Source organism: Salarias fasciatus, chromosome 7 (genome assembly GCF_902148845.1).
Source record: "Salarias fasciatus chromosome 7, fSalaFa1.1, whole genome shotgun sequence".
NCBI lineage: Eukaryota > Metazoa > Chordata > Actinopteri > Blenniiformes > Blenniidae > Salarias > Salarias fasciatus.
The window spans coordinates 17936168-17958297 of NC_043751.1; the positions used below are offsets into that span (position 1 = coordinate 17936168).

Consider the following 22130-nt stretch of genomic DNA (forward strand, 5'->3'; position numbering starts at 1 on the left):
TGTCTGGGTCTATTTGTGGTCTGGTGTAATGTTGGAAATGCCAGCTGTCGGCATCAAAAGCCCTGCTGGAACAAACCGTTATTTGGCGCGTCCCTGCAGCTGGTTGTAATGCTTCGCTTACAGTATCATACATGTAAGATTTTCCCCTTAATTTGAGAAGACAAAGTTTTAAGTAAACACTAATGAAATTAGTATAAAAAACAAAAAATCCTCAAGACATGAGTCATGTGTTTTACAGTGGCGATTATGAACCAGACGGCTTTTAAAACTCACTCGTGGACTTGAACGCGTTCCCCGAAAACACGCCCGCGTGCAAACAGATTTTGAACTATTCCTACTGGCCTTCTAAGAGAGCAAGGAAAAATCCTCAACACCTTCTGGAGATATGACTGACAGCTGTGTCTGGCTCCCAGAGCCCTGAGCCAGGCCCCATCACATAACGCATGCCCGACGTGTCTATGTCCATCTGGGGTCCTTCTCGTCAAACCACTGCCCCCCGTGCTCTCTGCCGGCAGAGAGACAAAGGGACGAGAGGAAGAACGGGGAGTGAGGACGGGCCTCACAGGGCTCGGAGGGAAGCATCCAAAGCCAGCTGGTCTGGCTTTGAGGTACATCAATGGGCAGAGTGACACTGTAGCGGCCAGGAAAGAAGAGGAAGAGTTGCAGACAGAGCGGAAGGAAGAGATAAAGAAAGTCAGTCCGTGCAGGAAGAAAGGTGAAGATTGGAACAGCAGGTTCTGTTTGCACAGCATCAACAGGTGAGATACAGGTGTTACAGGAGGTTTAGACGACTGGCGCATGTTACAAAATGAAATGTGATGCCGGCCGACTTTTAAACTCTTGCACTGTGATTATGTGGACTTGAAAAATAATCTTGACAGCCGTACCATATCGTATTCTTTCCAGCTGTGGCATGTGCAAGGGAAACTTAGAAATAAGCTGATGCAGAATGTTACCTTGATGTTTGCTGTGTTTGGCTAGCATGCCTTTTTTTTTTTTTTTTTTTTTTTTTTTTTTTTGCTGGCGTTCGCTTGGGAGGATGAGAGGAGTGCATGTTGACACAAAACTGCTGCTATGGAGACTGAAAGCAACTTGGATCTACAGTGTCATCTGCAGGAATCAGCCCAAACTCATAAAGAAGCACAACAGAGTGAAACTGATTAAAAAAAAAACTTAGAGGAAACAGCAGGGGACTCTTTAAGCCTGTGATTTTATTTGCTCTGACTATCATTACACAGCAGAATGGCACATCACGGTGAAACAACAATAACAACTACAATCAATTCTTTTTTGAACATAGTTTTTTTTGTTAATTTGATGCACTCCGGACCAAATGATCAACAAATTCAACCTGCTTATAAACATTAACATACCATCAGTGTCTGTGAGTCATCTCCTCATCTAAAGACACTAACCAAGCATATGGGTGAATTTCAAAAAGATTATAATACATTCGTAGAAATTCAAATTTATACAGCAATCTTGGAAAAGTGAGACAGGAAATTTATGTTGTCAAAAAAGTCCATCTGTCACGATGTTACCATTTGAGCCCATATACAGCTGAATAAACTAACCTGATGGGACATAACTTATTTAGTACATATAGATCAAATGTATAGCTAATTGCACTGAGAACTTCCTGAAAACATACAAATTGTGCTCAACATGAAATGCAATAGAAAATATTGACTTCACAAACGACCAACAAGAAAAGTAAATTTTTCCACAAAGTAATTGCGAAATATGTGGAGTACTGATGTTTGTGTTAGAAGCAGATGGGAGGGCAACATAAATCAAGCACAGCTGTGGCTAATGTGAGAACGGTAACACTGTCATTTTGGTTTAGTAGAGGTTCTTTACAAAAGGACATGTTGCACACAATGTCCAAGAGTATTATGTTGTTACTCTTGATTTGCAGAGATTACAATAGGAACAATGGTTATCTAATGTCTGGAGATGTTTTCCAAACTTAAAGAAGCAACTCCTGTCTGTTTGATCTTATTGAGTACAGTTTTATCCTTCAAATACCGCAGTGAGTTTTGTTTAATAAAATACAGCACATAACATTTCCAAAACACAGATCCTACTGCAAAGACACATATTGTTATGATTATTGAGTGTATTCCTGCATAAAACCCAACCCGATCAATTGCACATTTAATTGTGCTGAACTGGTTAATCTGGTTAATTTTTTCCAGTCAAATGATTTCCTAATCCCACATGTGACACTGAAATCCTCCGTTCATAATGATGAAGTTAAAGAAACAGAGATTTATTATCCATTAACTGAATAGCGAATGTCAGTTGTAGAGTATGTGAAACTCCTGTCACGCTTGATCTTGTGCCACAGTGTCCTTGGGCAAGATGGTGAACTCCACTTTTCTACCAATGGTGTGCAATCCCCTGGCATGTCTGCTCTCACCATCGGTGTGTGAGTGTGAGAGCAAAAGATCCATGTTGCAATGCATATTCGGACTGCTGATGTGGTGAAATTCGTGCTTTAAATAAAGTCACTTTACTATTTATTGTGTAACTTAAACAACTTCTTTAAGTCCTTTCAGCTTCAATCAAGTAAAAATGCATGGTGAAATGTGTGTAAGAAAAAAGAGAATTATTTATGAAAGACGTGTTCATGTAAATAGTATGTTTTCACAGCTTTAGCAGTGTCACAGCAAATTACGACATATTACCGTAGTTTTCAGAAAATGATTTTTCCAAGTGAGGCTGCTATTAGAGGTTACACTCTTTACAGACTGCCTTATTCAGAACACTACAGAACACTGTGTTGTCACTGTAATGTAGTTAAATAAGGAGTTTGTGTCTCTTTTTCTGTACCTTGACAGCAGACTATACTGTATATTGGTGAGGCTGGAGGTAATCATGTGGCTTTTTGTCATGCAGTGGGAAGTGGTTGGTATCTCAATTCCAAGTTGCTTGAAAACATAAAAGACAAAGCAGAAAATTCTTTGGATGTTCAATTGAATCACCTGCTTACTTTTGATTTTTTTTTTCTAAAGTAACCACTTGACCTGTATAGGTTTTATTAAATTAAGAGAAACTAGTTCTTTGAATCTGTATACATTTTTGACCACTGGTGGGTTTTTTTATCAATATTATGTAGTGATTGATTTTTGTAATCTTCCATATGCATTGTGATTAATCGTGGGACAATGGCACAGCTCTGCTTTACACAGGCTTCAGGTATAAAATGTAAAATGCTTCTCATGAAACAGCTGTGCCAGTGTTAACTAGTCATACAATTATTGTAAATTTACAAAACGAGCATGCTGATGATGGTGCGTGTCAATGAAACTGCAAAAAAACCCCCACAAAAAACTGCATTGTATTTAATAAATGGAGCACAAAAGAAAACAATCTGAATGATTGCTTCTACATTCCTTCCCATGCCTCTGTATGAAGCCTATACCCGGTCACCTGTTTATCAAGTCATTATTAACCGTATAATTACAGGAAAACATGATAATTGCGCCGGTTTTCTATCACACCTGCCTCCAAACGCCAGTACAAACAGCCGGGCGGGCCAATCACCATGCTTCCTCTGATCCTGCTCATACACGTGACAGGCACCGAAGGGAGGCACACAAGCTCCCGCCCCCCTCCTCTGGTTGGCTGCTTCAGAGTCGCTGCGGGATTTCATTGGCTGACGAAAGGGTCGTTCAAACCGAATTCCTGCGCTGTTGTCTTAGCGATGTGACGTCAAACGTAGTATCTGCTGTGATGAGGCTGCGCCCACCAGTTTAGGAAAGTCACTGTTCAAATACTTAAAAGAAAACACTTTAACAGTCCTTATTTCTCCTGTTTTCGACTCCTTTTTCAACTTAATCTGTTTACACACTTCATTTCCAGGCTGGAAATGTGTGACTATGGTATTATAATGGTATGAAACTGAACATAATGAATAAGAAAACCTTCAGTTGTCTATTACTTTTTCTCTATGCTCACTTGGACCCTTTAGAGTGCAAGTTTTTGGATTTTTTTTAGTCCACTTCTGGGAATGTTTTTACTGATAAATGCTGTAACTTTGGTGTGTGTCAAATAGAGAGAGAGAGAGAGAGAGAGAGAGAGCGAGAGAGAGAGAGAGAGAGAGAGAGAGAGAGAGAGAGAGAGAGAGAGAGAGAGACCGTTCGTCAGATAAGGGGAGGAGTCTCTCACTGACAAGAGGGAGACTGGGTTTTCTGAGTTTGTCAGCTCCCCCTAAAATAGCAGTCAGCGCGTAAATGTGAACCGAAATTACGTTTATCCACTGGAGTCACCGATATAGAGTGTCTATATACAGCGACTGACTTGGGAGTAAAGGTGAGTAACGGAAATAGAAACAATGTTGCGGAGAGTGGCAGCGACACTGTAGCTACAGTCAGGGAGTGAGAGTGGAGGAAAGGCGCAAGAGGGAGACGTAGAGTGGATTTGGGAGACGCGAAGATCAACTATTTATCTTTTTTTCTCTCCCTGGCAAAACGGCTGCTTTTCAAAAAAAACTATATACAATGTCAGAGTGCTGCCGTGTCATTTAACGTGAGTGGTGGTGGATTATCCGTGCGCTTTGGTCCAAGTGTCAGGGAAGAGGCTGCCGTCTGGCGCGCGCTGTTGATATCTGTCAATTGTGGGAAACTTTTACAGGATTCATCTTCCGTCGCGATTAAGTTGTACTTTTACGTCTCGCGATGTGCCCGGATTACCGTTTTTTGATTATTCTAGCCCCCGTCGGAGTTTTGCCGTGTTATCCCAAGAGTGTAATGTTAAGCTGCACTTTGTAAAACAGGCGCATCGCTCGGCCAAAATAGTAATCAGTGTGTGTATAATAACACTGATGATCCATCATAGCAACAACTGCAGGCCAGCTCACACACAGTGACAGGATCGCGGTAATACAAGTCTGCCATCCGCAAATTGTACGTTCCCAAATTGTTCTGCCTCTGAAAAACATGTAACAGTTTGTAAATAATTCTTATGTGTGTACTTTCACTTGTGTGTGGGCAAAATAGCCTTTTATATTGTGAAAAGATAGACAGCTGTATTTATATGGTAAGTTTGTCTTGTCATGTTTGTAAGAGGCTTATATAGTGTGGTTGTAGAAATAAGTGAAGTGAAGGTATGTTACCAAATGTTATTTTTATTTTTTTAAAGAGTCAGTCAATAAAACTAATGAGTTTAGGTTGTGTGAGCTCAGCTGAAGTGGGATCTTTGTTTTTGGTATTTCAGATTAAATGAGCGTCTCACTTTTTATTAATTAAAATAAAACAAGAGCGGAACAGATCAGAGTGCACGTCCCTTTGCTGTGCAGGTTGTTTGAGGGCAGAGCTTTGCTGTCTGATGTTTCTTTGAATCTCTGGCACTCCGGTGACCTTAACCTCTGGCCAGAGTGGGAAATGGCCAAGAGTAACCTGACCTTCTCAAATGTTTCTAGTGTATGCCCACAGCCTACATAGCTCATTAATATTGTACAGAAAGTAGTATTTTATTTAGCTGAAACAGAAATGAACAAACTGAAATTGCACTCAATTCACGTTTCGTTTTACCAGTCTGTGTCGGTATGGAATCATTTTAACAATTTCTATTTATAAAGTGTTTTTCTGGTTATTATGTTGGTGCAGTTATGCAAAGCAACCTTATATATAAGCATCCTCAATATCTGAGTCAATCTGCTTATTGACTTGAACATATAAATTATTACTTTGCCTTGACCTTTACAACTTACAGTACATTTTTTCACTTATCCGGTTGGCAACCATACTGATTTCAGCATAACGAAAGTCCCGTAGGGACACTAGCTGTTGCCAGAGTATTAAAGCATACTTGCATTTGTCACTGTTCTTCCTATGTTGCCGTTATTATGGCAGCGTGCATGTTACATTACCAGCGGGTTGCCAGAGATTTCTAAAGCAAAGCATTAAAGCACCCTCCAATCTGCAGTCATTAGCTTCTGTGCTGCCCTGGGCCTCGCCAGTAATGGGCCTTGTTGCTCATGATCTACATCACGTGAGCTCTTATGTCTAATGTGTGGATGAGAGATTCTTTCATCGCGCTGATACGAATGCCGTTTTAACAATTTATGTTCCATATTAGTCAAAAGGAATGAATGTGGAGCACAGATAGAGCCATCAAAAAAAGGTCTCTCTCGTGCACGTCGTGAACTGTTGCTCTAACCTCAGAGACCCCAAATGTTCTGCCTCTGCCATTACACAAACAGGCAGAGATGTTTGATAATATGACTATTAGATTCCACCCTGTGTCATTTAATCAGGACTGGGATGATGTAGTGCTGCATGATAGATGGCTGATGTTCCACAGTGACTACTACTGTTTATTAAATGTTTTAGCCTTGTTGTATGTTATGTTTGTGTGCCCCTGCATGTCTCTGTAAATGTGCGTAAGAGCTTGTTAGCGTCTTAGCACAAGTTCTCAGTGAAAAGGCAGAAATGAGAGGTGGTGATGGTGCGAGGAATGGGCAGCTGCAGCATCTTTTGCTGCACTCCTCATCCCACTTCAATCTCAGTGTCTCAGCTTCTCCTTCCAGGAGAAATGTGGAGTGTGTGGGCGAGTCGGATCTGCAATTAACGCTGGTTGTCAGAAAGAGAATGCTGGCGTTTACACGATGCCTCTGAATCACTGAGTGAAAGTCTTTCTCCTCCACTCTCCTCCTCCCAGGACATTTTTCCAAGGAGGACAAAACACCAGAGAGCTGAAAGCCAAGGATGCATTGAATGAAAAATAAGAGCTAGAAGCAGAACATTCTTGGTCCAATAAAGAGGATAGTGTTTCTCTGATTGTTTGTAAGCCAAGATGTTCTTTTATACTGCAGATTTAGAAGAAATTCAAGACACTTATGGATATTACAATACTATGCAATATAATAGGATTGGTTTATATATATTTACAAAATGTTTTTCATGATTTTTTTAAGTGCCTTAGTTTCATTTGGTTGTATTTTGCAAAAAAAGAAAAAAGAAAAAACCTTTGACATCGATCCAGGGCTTGTTTGGAAAGTGAGATTTAGCTGCCAATGTTTTGGTTGGTTTATCTCACTATGAATCACAACAAGGCACAAAAAGAAGAAATCCATGCATGTATCTATTCACAGTTTGTGTATGGGACTCGTCTTTGAAATAACTGTCTTTTTTCCTTCGAAGGTAATTCAATCAAATTGATTTCTTAACACCTTACCCCATTAACATGTAAATTATTTATTACAAAAAAACTAAACATGCTGTAAGTAACGTTCATGTGCTTTCAAGCAGTCGTCCATGAGAAGAAAACAGGGGTATACTTAGAGTCGGCAGGATACTGAAAACTATTCAAGTTTTTCTTTGTCTAACTAGAGCATCTTAGTAACATGATTCATTGTTTATTGGAGCTCCATCATCAATATGGAGATTCCAGCATCCCCCTGTGAGACCTGGAGGTTGGATGCAGAATCTTGAGCCTGGCAGATAATGTTTTAGACTGCAGTTAGCTGTCCGCTGTTCACCGGAGGCTGAAGGGAGAAAGCTTGCTTTTTGCTAAAGAATAACTGATCGGTTCGTCACATTCATTGGTCAAATATATAGATATATTTTTATGTTTCTGAAGTGCATGCTTAGCTGAAAATGTATTTTTGGTGATTTGGTTTTAAGGTTAAAGACACATCATTTTTTCAAGATTTACAAGATTTAACACATACAGTTCTTATGTCAATGAAATCTAGAAAATAGCGATAAAGAAAACAGAGAACCAGTGCATTGGAACTATAAACTAGTCATTATGTTGGCCCGCAGATCTTACGCAATGCAGCCGTCCAAAGACAAAATTCACCAGTGTGTCATGCATGAGATTCTCAGTACTATCAAACACACACATCGATATAAAACGACATTAAAAGTTGATGCTATCATGTAAAAGGCAGCGGAAGCACTCGCTCATTGTTCAATTCCACAGCCATAAAATTGCAACACAACCTTTCCTCATCATAAGAAAGTAAAATCTTTTTATGGAGGATATCGGAATCTAACTGTTGTTGCCATAAAGTCAACAGATAAGGGTATTTACCCAACATGATCTTTTTTTTATTTTTTTCCAGTATACTTCAACTAAGATCCTCCGTAGTGGCTGCTGTAAAAGCACATGGCTGTCTAATTAGATCACCACGTTGCACTGGCACTCAGAAACTGTCCTCATAATCTCCAGTAATTGTTTAGGCCCTATAACAGCCTGATGTAAGCTCAGAGGGCGCAGGCATTACTCGCCGAGGTACTGTTTGTATAGCAAGACAGCCAGCAGTGACCTTTCAACTGTCCTGCCCTTGACTGAGACCTGTGGTGGTAAGCCACCCTGTTTGGCTCACTCAGCACATGTGTTGCTGAGCGGGGCAGAGCAGCTTAAGGCCGCGCCGTCTTTTCCCGGCTCCCCTGCTCTTTCAAACAAGGCGAGACTAGAGGTCTCTTCACCTCTTCAACCTGGACCACACAGGACGCTCAGCAGGAGGATCCTCAAACACCACTCGCACTCTAAATCTGCTGTCAGCCGGCTTTCACTGCTGTGATCCTACTTCTGTGTCTCTCCACATTCATGCTGGACACCGACTGTGATCGGGAGCGTAACCAGTCCTTCGGAATTATGCTTTCACAGTTATTCTGCTCGCTATGGTATCCTCACCGTCTTTTTAAGGCTTCATTTGTAAATTCCAAACGTAGATTAATGCTTCCGGCTGATATTAAGTGAGTGATGTCGCCACACAATATTGTGGCAATATCATTAAGTTAAATCATGTATCAAGCAAAAAATGAAGTTAAGAAAGACATCTCTTTGCTGAGTTGCATTTTCACTGCATTTTAATGAGACTGTGGGAAAAAAAAAACATAAATCAAAGGAATATATTATAATATAATTTACTAGATCAAAAGATCTCCTATGATTGCTAATATACCCCACTGTATCAAATTCCTGATGCTCTTCCGTGGATGTTAAGAAGCATCTCTCACTGGAGATTTAACTTCTCTGGCTTTGTGGGGAGTCGATTAAATAGAAGCATCATCAACAGACAAACAATTGAACTGCATGCAAAGTAAACTTTCTTCAGAGTCTCAGCGTGATGAAGTGGTTCACTCTGTCGCTACAGAGCGCTAAAATAGGCTATTTGAGGCTTCAGTTACAGCCTTTATCGCCATTTAATCTAGTCTCCCATTATGTTACCCAAGATAGCAAGAAGCAGAATGCATGGAAAAGTGTTTATCAATGGCTTGTGCAGTAATTACAGCTGTGAGAGTGGGGTGTCACAGTTCACACATCAGGCCCATTGACTACAAGTCCAGTAGCTGCTGGTAGGAATTGTTGGATCTCCTGCAGCTGGTCTGGTACTGAGCTGCAGGAAGGAGGCCCGTTCTGCAATATCCTTGTTTTTCTGTCTGTCTGAGAAGCCCTGTGAACCCGGACAGCTGGGAGGAGGAGGAGGGGGTGATTCCTCCCATTATTCTGCAGCACACATTGGTCATATGAACAGGGAAGGGAAGTGACCCGGCGGCTCCGGTCCACAGCAGGGCTCTGACTTGCAGTTCAAAGTTGGCTTCCTCCCTCTGCACTGCAAGGCCTTGTGCGTGTTCGTTTCAGTTTGGAGCACAAGTTCACAAACAGCCGCGCGACTGGCTGAATGTGTTTATTTGTGTGCTTGTGTTGTGTGTGCAATATTGAGTGGGATAAAAATTTGGTTTTGATTTTTTAAAAAAATAACTTCAATCATCTTTGTGATTCGACATTTCAGAAGATGTTTCAAAGGGTAAACACTGCTCTTTTTGTTTTTTTTTTCACTTGGGGGAAAATAGATTTGTTCTATTTCCCCCACTGCATTTCAGTTAAAGCCAATCTCTTTGAATCCAGGGCATTCAGAAATGATTGTCTTTGCATCTCCAGTCCCCAGATCCCAGCTCTCTATAGTGTGACTGTGATTGTGAGTGAGGTGTTGAGTCTGCCCGCTGTTTGTGCGTCTGCCCGTCTGTCCTCTCCCTTCCTCCCAGTCCACTTTCCATCTGTGTGCTGCGGGCTGCAGATCTAGGTGAAAATGGTGTAGTGTTTCCACCAGTGAGCTGTTGCCATCCTGTATTCATGTCAGACTGTGTTGTTCTTCACTTTGTTTCCCTCCTCCCCTGGACCTCTTTCACCGGACCGACTGCCAGGAGTGTTCGTAGCGTGTGTGGGGATTGTGGAGGTGGGGTGTCATTCATCATGGGCTGCTGGCTCAGGGACTCAGGACCAGAGGCGATCAGCTATCAGAGTCTGGGACTCAGGACCGGAGCCTCTCCAGGAATCTTTTGCGGATCCTGGAGAGACGAACAGCAGCAGGACCAGTGGGGGTCTCTCCCTCTCTCTCTCTCTCTCTCTCTCTCTCTCTCTCTCTCTCTCTCTCTCTCTCTCTCTCTCTCTCTCTCTCTCTCTCTCTCTCTCTCTCTCTCTCTCTCTCTCTCTCTCTCTCTCTCTCTCTCTTTCACTCTCTCTCTCCCTCTTTCTCTCTCTCTCGCGCAGTGTTTGCACACACTGTTCATGTGACAGCTAACTCACATCATCTGATTTGGGAGAAACAGCGAACTGTAGCTGCAGAAATCCCCACTTGGTTATTTGCACAGTGAATTTCGTTAATTGATGTCATTGCATATCAAATTGAGTCAAACAAAAAGATTCACCCCTGACCTCTCAGACTGATGTTGTTTGAAGAGAGAATCCGCGATAAAGAAATCATGGACTACCTGGTACACTTACATGGATAATTTACCCTTAGAAAATATCGTTCACGAAGGACACGGCGAACGCTCTGGATTATTCAAAATGAAAAACATCTCCTTGTGTGACCTTATCTTTCTTAAAACATCAAAGCACATGACAATATTTTTACAAAGCTGTTTCCAGGCACTTCCAGCCTCTCTCAGTCATGTAGTTTTTTGTTTTTTTTTTACAAATGAGTTGCTTGATTTTAAATGTTTCTTATGAACTGAAGCGTGTGAACCTAAGATCGTGGTTAGCTCATCATGAGACTGTTTCTATAACATAAAATAATGAAAAAAAAGAAATCATTGCTACTTTAGCTAGCCCCCCCTCACTGTTATTATGAGTCATGGCCATCCTCACTCCTCGGATTGCATAAACCTTTTATGTAATGGAACACTGTGGGAAAGAGGCATCGAGTGGAAGATAAAAATGGGAAGAGAAAATCAAATATTTATTCTGAGCTTTTTTTTTTAAAAAAGAAAAAAAAAATCCATTAAGAGCCAGTATTCTCTGAAGGCAGATAGTGACTATATTCATAAACAATATGTGCAACACGTATGCGCACCAAAATCTGTTGTTTTTCCAAAGCGCTCGCTATTTATTTAGTTAAACCAGCCTGCTGATTTCTAACATTGGGGGAGAATTGAATATCTAGAAGTTCTGTGTCTAATCTGGGCTTTCAGTGTGTAGAAAAGACGTGTTGAGGTTGGGTGAATTCACTGCTGCTGAGACACATTATGCATAACGTTCCTAATATCCTTACACTGTGAATTCCCCCTGGAGGAAGATCTTGGTTCATCTCTGCTGTTTACCATTTCTGAGTTGGGGCCTGTGCAACATCAAAAGGCTGCCATGACACTTAACACAGCTTGCAGGGTTCCTGGCAGAGTGGGGGACTGGTACTCCCTACGGGGTTGGCATTATTATTGTTCCCTGGTGAGAAGTCCATCTTATGATCGACAACCATGCAAATGGACACATGCCATCATCCCAGATCAGAACACAGTGCCACACTGTAATTCAATGCAAATTTATAAACCTCTAGGACCATGCATGCATTAGGTTTTATTAGTGTGTGTGTGTGTGTGTGTGTGTGTGTGTGTGTGTGTGTGTGTGTGTGTGTGTGTGTGTGTGTGTTTGTGTGTGAGTTTAACTGCTATGAAAACAGAGGGAAGAATGAGCAATTGAAAATAATAAACACGGGGAACGGAGAAATACTGACGCAGACGTGTGACATGTAACTTTATCAGCTCGTCTCTGGTGTGACACAGTGTTCATCCATAGCGAGCGCTGAATACTGATGTTGTGCCATGTCAAGACACTGACTTGTTAAAGTGACACACTGTCATAAGGAATGCTGTTGATGGAGGGCTTTTGCTCAGAGACATAATTTGTTAAAGCAACAGGGTTAATCTGAAGTGAGTAGTTTGCCATTACTCTGTCAGTTACATTTTATGGATATACCATGACTTTTTGTTGATTGGCTCATTAGAAATAATTTGGAAGGGTTAAGAGGTTAACGTAATATTGGCGTTTTCCAAGTCACAATGTAACTTCTCTATGAGGTACAGTCACGAACTTTGTAGTCGAATTAGCTAGAAAAAAAATGTAGTGAAGCGACACGCAGTAAGAGTGACAATGAAAAAGTAATTCATTTATTTAATTTGCAAATTTGATTTGAAATACTGGCAGCTTTGGCTTCCTTAATTTCACTTTTGAAATATAGATGGAATGTGTGGCAACTGTAAATTTCAGTTTGAAGAGCTGTCACAAAGTCGTCTGGCCTTCTAATAAAAATCAATAAGTGAAGTCAACATCATTTATGGTTGTATGCTTTCAATTTTTTGGTTTATTTTACGTAACCAACTCGTCCCAGGTCTGATCGGTGTTATTCAACCCAGTGTTCTCTTTGTTTGCTCCGTTACACCAACAGGGAGTCATCCTCAAGTGCTGCGAAAGACTGATAACAGCCTAACTGGAGAAGACATACTTTGAGTCGTGCATTACTTCAGAAGTTTTCTTCTGAAGCTTGAGATCAAAATGATATAAATAATGCATTTTGAGGAAGTGAAATTAGGTTTTTGTGAAATATGTAAATAGATAGATATGTATCTCATAAAATAGACAGCAGAATAATAGCAGATGTGCTGAATCGGCTGTGTAGATGATGCTCAAATAGTAAAATTGAGTGAATTCTATATATTGTAGGTTCAATATAGGAAAGCAATGACACAACAGTTTGATGGACAGAGCATTAGTACATACTTGCGCTTATGATAAAAACTACTCATGTACTCAGTAATGAAATTGCAATTCTTGAAGTTACTGTAAACTGTTATATGGTGTTTAGTTGCATAAATGTTTCACCTCTAAGTATCCATATTTTCAAGAGATAAATGCCCAGAGGTTTACCTTAGCTTTTATCTTTGTTTGATAACTTAAAAGCAATTTTGATCTTTTCTCTGAATCTAGTGAAATAGAAAATATCAAAAATAAACTGATTATAAGACTTAACTGAACAGAGTCTGACTGACAAACAGTCTTTGTGAGATGTTTGCACTAATTATCTAAGATTAGGAGACTGTTTGAGGACACAAATGTTGTCACAACATGACGATTGTTGTTAAAGAGAAATTTTCAAAGGATTCTCTTAATTTTCCGAAAAATTATTATATGGGACCAAGTACTAAGATGTGCGACTTTACTGTACCGTTAATTCCTTGGAGGCAAAAACTGTGGTTAGTGGGGCACTATAGCAACTGTTCTATATGTCTATAATTTCTCAGTTGTCAAGCACGTTTATTTTTAATGAGACATAATTTTTTTTCACCCTACCCCGTGCATCGAGGAAGTTATCATCATTTTGTTTGTTCATAAAAGTTTCACTCAAATATGCATCAGGGGATTTACCTTGAGGAGGAGAGTAGCTTTTCTACATGAAATGGATATAACTGTTAGGCGAGGGTCATCTCTTTATCCTTGAGAAACTGAGAATCCATTCATTGGCTGGGCTTGAAAACCTGACTGACGCAAATGGATCATTGGGAATAGATGTGTCCCAGCAGTAATTATGTTACAACGCCGCTGCCGCACACTACCACAGAGGTGGGATGGGATGGGCGTTGGGGTGCTTCTTTTAGTCTTGTTTCCCTTACATCTCTTCACATAGTTAACACAGTCATACTGGCTCCTTTCTCATTGTCGGACTGTCCCTCTCTTCTTCTCTGTCTCTTTTTCAGTAGTGGTAGTCCCGTCTCTCTTCCATACACACACTTACTCTGAGATCCAGACGCTTAAATTGCAGTGGAAAGTTTTTGACTGGTGTTCCTCCTCAGTTCAGGCAATGTCTTATGCCTCCATTGAATGAGTTTCACAATCAGGAAACTGTTCACAGCACATCGTGTCACCTATTTGTCAGTATCGTCTTCCTGGCCTCCAGATTCCTGCTGCCTTTGCCTTGAAGCCCAAGCAAAATGTCTCTTTCTTTCTTTCTTTTTTTTTTTTTCCTGCGATGCAAGGGCTCTGTGGCACTAAGTCAGTTAAAAAAGAGACATGAAATTAATGTAATGTCAATGGCGTTTTCTCATGAAACCCCAAGGCACTTAGTCAAAGTCACCTTGTATAGTCCTCTCATCCCCTGACAGTACAGTGAGAGCGAGGTGGAGGATGTCTGTCTGGTAAGGCTGTCAGCAAATGATGTCCTTCTGCCATTGGTTGTTATATCCACTCATTGGCATTTTCTCGACTGGATACCCGTCTGGTATTTATCTGAAGAGTGACATCATTTCCTTTCAGTTGTCTGCGTAACGTGGCCCACGGTGAAACATTTTCTCAGTGAGAACAGGTTCATCCTGTGGGGTTTTATTTCCTTTTGATGTCATTTTGGAGGTGATAAGTAGCTTTCTGTCTCCTGGTCCCTGTCTCACAGCACCATCCCCCAGCTCGAGCAAGGTGCTAGCAGCATGGAGGATTGTTTGAACTTGCATTGATCCAATGTGGGATTACAGCTGGGTCATTGGAGAGTTGGACTGAGCTTCCAGTCATCAGGGCAGATTAACCACTCGCTGTCTGCTTGGCTGCCATTTCAGTGCAGACTCTCACTGTCGGCTTTGTGACTGTCCCTACCGTGCAGGTCACTGTTTTTGTACGTATAGTGTATTTTTTATAGGTAAATTAGTCAGATTCAGAAAGTTTTGATATTGAGGGGATACTGTGATGGAGCAGTAACTTGTTCAGAATGTCCCCTGCTTTCATCCATTAGTTGGATAAAGTCATGTGTAAAATGGACGGTGAAAAACTTGCCAAAGTAGTTTAGCTTTGGAAGTTTTACCTGTATTAATTTACTAGCTCCAGTTTTTGCCCTGCAGGTTTTATGTTGCCCTAATTATATCATTTTGATTCCTCGGTATATACAGGATAAAGTATTGGTATTTTACTTGGTACTTTACCTTTTCATAAAATGCTATTCAAATATTTCAAAATGCCACCCCAAGCAATTTACAGAGAACGAGGTAAGTTTTTTTTTTGGTGAAAGCCCCTTTTTTGAAGACTGCCCCACCTCTTTACGTTTCTCAAAGCCTCTTTTTCCACTTTTTTGTTCGCATGCCCTTGTGAAAGCTCTTATTAATTATATCTCATTAGTTGCCTTGGAAACTGAGGTGAGGGAATGTATAACATGAGTTCAAAGAAAGTGAGAAACCAAAAAAAAAAGAAATGAAGAAAGAAAGAAATCATGAAAAAACACAAGCAAGAAAGACAGGAAGCAGAGGGGGAGGGCGAGAAAGAAGGGATAGAGAAAGTGGTTGTTGAGGGAGCAGCCGTGTGTCAGATTAGCATCAGGAGACATTAACACTAGTGATGCTGCTGGGGCCACAATCCTGCCTTTCACTGCTGGAGAGGGAGATAAGCACACTCTCACAAAAGGGAAGAGGGAGAGAGCGTGAGAGGGCTGGCTTGCCTCCACTCCCCTCAGGCCAACAGCCCCATTTACAGGTACAGCACCTCCTGATGAAAGCAAGAACAAAGAGGTGGATGTTCATTTCCTACTGCGCTGATGTCAAGGCGCTATTGAAACAAATCGGTAAAACTGTGGATTTAGGCGGCTTCTTTTTATGTTCCCAGTCTGCCAGGAGCTAATCATAACCGAGCCACAATGTTGACACTGTGAGCGTGATACACTTAAGAATGCTTTCATGGATGAAGAAAAAAAAAAAAAATCCCTATATCAATTCACATCAGATTATGGCATGAGGCTGTTGCGCGCTTTAGAAATGTTCTCCTGTCATAATCATGTTGTTTCAATGTATATTAACGGGTGTTGTGGGAGCTGTGATTCATTCTTATGTAACCAGCAGAGTGTTTGAATAACAAGAAAAGGTCCCTGCCTACTAATTGTAAAGCGAGTGGCTGAAAGCGTCCCGCGCACGTCTCTCAGTCTGAGAGACGTACTGTAATGATCCTTACAGTAAACACAGTGAGCGCGCCCGGCGAAGCCACAAGAGATGAGCCTCTGTTGTTGTTTAGTCTCAGACGTACATTCGGGACGGTAATAAGGGGAAGGATCAGAGAGGAAGGGTGTCCCCAAGGTGGTCCCTCCCTTTCTTCCTCCCCACCGCCTCGCCCCGTCTCCATCCGACTCCCCCGCAGAGGGCAGGCAGCGAAGGGTCCTGAATAACAGGAAGTGGAGGGGCAGGAAGTTGAGTCTTGTCTGCCCACGGCCTGTGGTAGGATACTGAGGCTAACTATGCTTTGCACAGGAAGCGCAACTGTCACGGCTCTGCTCAAGACTCTGGCTGCTGTCCATCACATTCAGAGATGGATACTCATGCTGTGGGTACATCTTTAATACTCATCATACAGGGCGATTTTTCAAATTTAGTGTTGATGTGTGAGATTGATGTCATAGTTTTTAATGTCTGACAAAGTTTCAGCGAAACTCTGGCCTCATTATTTGGCTGTTCCTTAGGTAAACCTTGAAACGCACAACGTAAATTCCTGTTGCTTTTTATATAGGCCAGCAGAGGAGGGAGTAATACCTCAACTTTGCGCAGAGTGAATGCACAGGGTGAGAGGGAAGACTATGTGCTGGATCTGGTAATTACTCTGGGAATTGTGCATGTTTTATTGATTGTGAAAGGGCCAGGCCTGTCACCAAGGCTTCCAGTGTCTCAGTGGTCCGTCTTAAGGGAGGCGGAGGCAGACTGGCACTCCTGTCACTTGACCAGACTCACACCTCGTCATGGAGGATCAGCGCGACTTCGGTCAGGAACAGCCGCACTGCTTAGTTACTTGTGTGGTTGATTCCAAAACAAGATTTTTGTTTAACCGTGGGCGTAGAAAGGCGTGTACTTGTTGTATTAGGCATTGACTTTCTATCAGGCTGACGTCGCTGCTCCTATGGTGACATATTCTCTGTGCATTGATTTATGTGTTACAAATGTTTGGTAAGCATATTTCAGAAGTGCTGGTTTGGTTAATATCAAAGTGGGCCAGGTGTATCTTACCAAGGTCTTTTTAACGTGATGAAATGCTGTTATACAAAGCACTGCTGACTTTTAACTTCTCCTCCATTCAACATTCCTCAACCATTTTACCTGAGTCTCACTTCTTTCTCATGCGCTGACAGTAGTTTAAGACTGAAACAAGTTTAGAATGATAGAAATGGCTGGTCATTTTCTCGTCTTCATTTAATGAAGACACTTCCAGTTTTAAAGACCATCGTCTTACATGTAAAACACATGAACCATAAAGAGAGCCGTGAGGTATGAGTTATAATAATAAGACAACAAGACCACAACAGTTTAGCTCTTTGTGCTATACTTTTTTAGTTGGAGAGTTCTTGTTCAAATTGACTTGAAGCTCAAACCCCGTCTGAAAATGTGAAAAAGCATGTTCTTCAGGTGAAACGTGTGGAAGCGCTATAACTGAAAGAAAATAATGTTGTATCAATGGGCATTTATTTTGATTAAACCATATACATACAGTTTTTGTTGGCTAAATAGTAGAGATGGGGAAAAACATTGATTCACATGTATTAGTTTTTTTTTTTTTTTGTTATGATTTTTTCTTTTGCGAGATAAAACCCCCACCATCACTTTTTAAATAAGTGTCGAAACTGAAAACATTTAAGTAGAGCTGGATTTGTGGAAAGTTATTTGTAAACTCTTTGAAAGGCTTATGATAGAATGAATTAAAAAAAAAAACTGACTCAGATGTGATGTGCGTTTCTTTTTTGATAAATATGGGTTCTGACATGGCGCACAAAAAAGAAGAATTACGTAAGAATCGTAATTGAAGAATCGAAGAATCGCAATATAAAACGAATCAGCACCAAAAACAAAAAACAAAGGAAAGCATTGAATTGGGAAAGAAGCTTATTGTCCCAGCTCTCGTCAGTGGCTTGTCACTATAGACCACACTACTATGTAGTTGGTGAGAGCTTAAACTAATTTTATGTTTACTGTTCTGCCAAATGATTCTTTATTTGACTCAATACATAAACTGGCTGGGGTTAATTTGTTTACTTGCTGAGTTATATGTAGTCTTTGAGAAGACAGCAACAGTGTTATCTAACTTCATTGAGCTTTTTAGGTCATATATTAAACAAAAATCTTACACACCGCGCAGCTGCTTTTCTCAAATACCTGATTTAGTAAAAATGCTTTTTTTCGGGGTGCCAAGACACTAAAGAGAAATGTAGAGCAATAAATCTTCTGAAGGTCACCAAAAAGATAACTAAATAGTCACCAAAGTTCTACTTTTATTCCTACAGCGTAACCCATAAGTTGCTGAAGTGTAGTTTTTTTCAGTTATATTGTGTAAACCATGTGGTTTTTCATTTGACTGAATTCTGTCCTCCTTGGTTGATTTTCTCCCGTTCCCTCTCTTCTTTAATGTTTATCGTCTCTGTCTCCGTTTCTTGCACACGTGCACTCTCACATGCACAAAGAGCACATGATTTAGGCCATAAACAGATATTCTGTCCCTTTCCTCAGAACTCAAGAGTGCTGGAGTGTCACGCATACACATGTACTCTGCTACAGGGCCGTCATTGTTCTCCTTTGTAATCGGAACATCTTCTGACATGTTTATCAGAGTGGCTGTACTGGCTGAAAATTTCCCACTTAGTTCTGGAGATTAGAATTGCGTTATTTGATGTACGTTGGAGCATGCAGTGATACAGCGAACCGCAGTGTAAAATTGGAGCGATCGCTCAAATCCCATAAAGGTTTTTGTCAGCAAGCTGCTTTAGATTTTGACTAACTTTTGATGAATGTGGACACTAAGTTCGGAGCTTGGCACACCTGCAGTCTTCAGGCCCTCTCAGCTTGTCATTTCGTATCTGTGCAAGAGAAATGTCATGACACAGTCTATTATGCCTCTGGACTTGAAGTGTCCTGCTGTGACAGCTCCTCGCCGTAAAGAAAGGAAAGAATGTGTGCGGATGTGGGAGGCCGTTTCGATCGTATCAGATGCTTCGCCGGGTGTTGACAAAAAAGAGCAAGGCCCATAATGATCTGTTTTTAGTGGAACGGGTCATTATATCAGATGCGGTATACAATGCCTTCACTCGCTGAATGCATTCGCGCTCAATCTCTCAACCAGCGAAACGTTGTGTTTAGTTCAGACCGACCCCAACAGGTGATTACAGATTAGCGCACCTCAGATAACCTCACTTCCACTCACCCACAACATATGTTCACACGCAGAGTCTCGATAATATACAAAACACATTACTGAAACCCAATTATTGCCTTTCTGTTTCACAGTAAGCTGTGAATGCAACGGTAAAATCGAGGCTCTGACACTGACACTGTATCATGAAATTTGGCATGAGGAATCTTTCTGCCTTCGTGTGGCAATGAGAGAAGCCAGGCTGCTTGTAAAATTAACATTTCTGTCAATTGAAATGCTTAAAATGTACCGAATGAGTCAGTACAATGTGGTTGTTTCTTATAATTATGACTGGTTGCTGGATGCGCTGAAATTTCAAGGTGGTCCAAGTATAACTTTTGGGGGACCAGACACTTTCCACTCCTCTCTAACTGCAACCATGCTCACTCAGTGTGTGTGTGTGTGTGTGTGTGTGTGTGTGTGTGTGTGTGTGTGTGTGTGTGTGTGTGTGTGTGTGTGTGTGTAAAGTGGTGAATGAACAAAAGCATCGTCACTCTCCCTGGTCTGTTGTGATGTGGTTTGGGGAAATTCTGTGTGGGGGTTCAGGCTGTTACTTTCCTGGCTCAGACAGCAATGCGTGGGTAGGTAGCTAGGTGATCTCAGTCAAGTTTGCCTACAGTGGAGCCCCAATTCAGACAGCCAGACACCATAATGCCAGTCCATCTGTAACCCATAATGACTGTATGCCACTGGAACTGGTCATTTTCGTTTTCGTTGCCAGTTCGGCCCCGAGCTTCCTCGGCCCACAACTGCTGACTGCATCTAATGGCCGGAGTTGTTAACCTTTCTAGATTCGTACTCATAGGGGAAATGCAGTTGTTTAGACATTTTCTATTTGCTGGTGTATGTGATGGATGTGCCTCCGGGGAGGGAGCTATATCTCTTCTTCCAGAGGAGCAGAGACAGGACAGAGTTAGACACTCCCAGGGGAACACTGTGGTCTAAACCACTGGCCAGGTTACAAGCTCATTTGGGAATACGCCCCCTCCCCAATTCTCTTTATCCCCTTTCGGCTTCTCCTCCGGCCTTGGGGATTTCAGCTAGCTTGGTGTCAACCCCGAACTCTCTTAATCATCTTCAAAGCAAAGTCATCATCACCGTTGTTTAGATCAGACAGTGTGTGCAGGTAAAAGAGTGTTGATTTTATAAAAAATAATAATAATCACACAACATTATCACATAACCCCCCCACACACCACTGTATAGCATTGTTCTTATTAGACTTTTCACCATTTTATCCAACTTTCTGTTTTAAACTTGCGCTATCATATGCTTCCAACATTGGATCAGTTTCTTCCTCGTTGATGTTTCAGTCAATTTATGAAGCTTCAAGTCACTAAGATAGTTCCTGTCCTCCAAAAGAGAAGCTGTCTTTCACTGACTTCAGCTGTGGTTCAAGCGCAACAATAGAAGAGATAACATATGGGTCTCATACTTTCTGAATGTGCTTCAGAACAGAACACAGAGCCCTCCGGTGCTTTGAAGTGCCTGAGGAGACATTGTTGAGTGTCAAGTTAACTTTCTGTTATTCTCTCTCCCCTTCTTACTCGCTCTCTCTCTCTCTCTCCCTCTCTCTCGCTCTTCTTTCTCTTGCTCTCTCTCTCTTCTGGCCCTCTTGCAGATTGTGGTGTGGTCTGCTGTAGAGCAAAGAGCACACCAAGAAGAGTGAGTGAGCGCACACAAGAAGAGGGAGACCGCTGCACAATGTACTAGAAGAGTGGGGGAAGAAAGTGTGAAGTTTTTCTGATATTGTTGAGGTGCCGGAAAGGCCGGAAAGGACACAGCTATGGGGCGGAAGAAGATACAGATCACCAGAATCATGGATGAGCGGAACAGACAGGTGAGTGACTATCTATCTATCTATCTATCTATCTATCTATCTATCTATTGATCTATCTATCTATCTATCTATCTATTTAGTTACTAAAAGATATATCGAGAATGGCTAAACTAATTAATGACTTCAAAACTTAAATTCCCTCTACCGCTCAGACCTAGTATGTTGTTTGTAATTGTCTCTTCTAACTAGGATGTGTGGACAGAGTTGTGCCACTTTAGCTGGTCGCCCAGCATTGTTGGGTACATTCACGCACATTTTTAGTCATCCATTCATTATTCAAATCTCATGTTTTCAATTGTATATGCTTCCACAAGCTAGATACAACAGACCTTGAAAGAAAGTCATTATTGAATGTATTTATTTTATTGCTGGGGTTCAAATGCATCTGAATTATGGCAAACTAGCCTCAGATAATGTTGTAGAAGAAGAAGTAAAAAGTAACATCACAGAAATGTCAGTTAAAAAAAAAATCTCACATTAGAAATTAGTTATTTTTTTATCGATCTGTTTATCTATCTATCTATCCAATCCATCCGACCAACCAACCAACCGACCCTGTAAACCTGTTTTCTCTGTATCTTCTCAGTTTTTCAGCTCGGTACCTGTCTGAAGGTTACACTTTTCTGCAGTTTTCCTTTCTGCGGTGCGCCAGAGTTCACCAGCTGTCATATCGTGCATGGATCTAAACAGACATACCTCCCTCCCCAAAGTCCCAGCCAGCTGAACAGGGACCATGACATTTCTTTGTCAGTGCGGTCGTATTTACAGACATGATTCCCTTGCCACCCTGCAATTTCAGCTGGAGAACTTGATGAGGCAGCAGGAGCACTGGGCTGCAGCGGGGGCCTCATGGCGTGGGAGTGAACCG

The 22130-nt window shown here is 41.4% G+C and overlaps 1 protein-coding gene across 9 annotated transcripts in view; it reads left to right on the forward strand.

The window, feature by feature from the left end:
- Positions 1-558: 558 nt before the first annotated feature.
- mef2aa (myocyte enhancer factor 2aa) overlaps positions 559-22130 on the forward strand; it is a 60055-nt gene continuing 38483 nt past the window's right edge. For 8 of the 9 annotated variants that reach the window (XM_030096524.1, XM_030096527.1, XM_030096529.1 and 5 more), the window contains exons 1-2: positions 4165-4317; positions 21044-21262. In XM_030096524.1, the coding sequence (XP_029952384.1) occupies positions 21209-21262 (54 nt within the window). In that variant the 5' untranslated portion in view covers positions 4165-4317; positions 21044-21208. Of the gene's footprint in view, positions 759-4164; positions 4318-21043; positions 21263-22130 lie in introns of those variants that run through there. The other variant, XM_030096523.1, reaches the window with a different exon arrangement.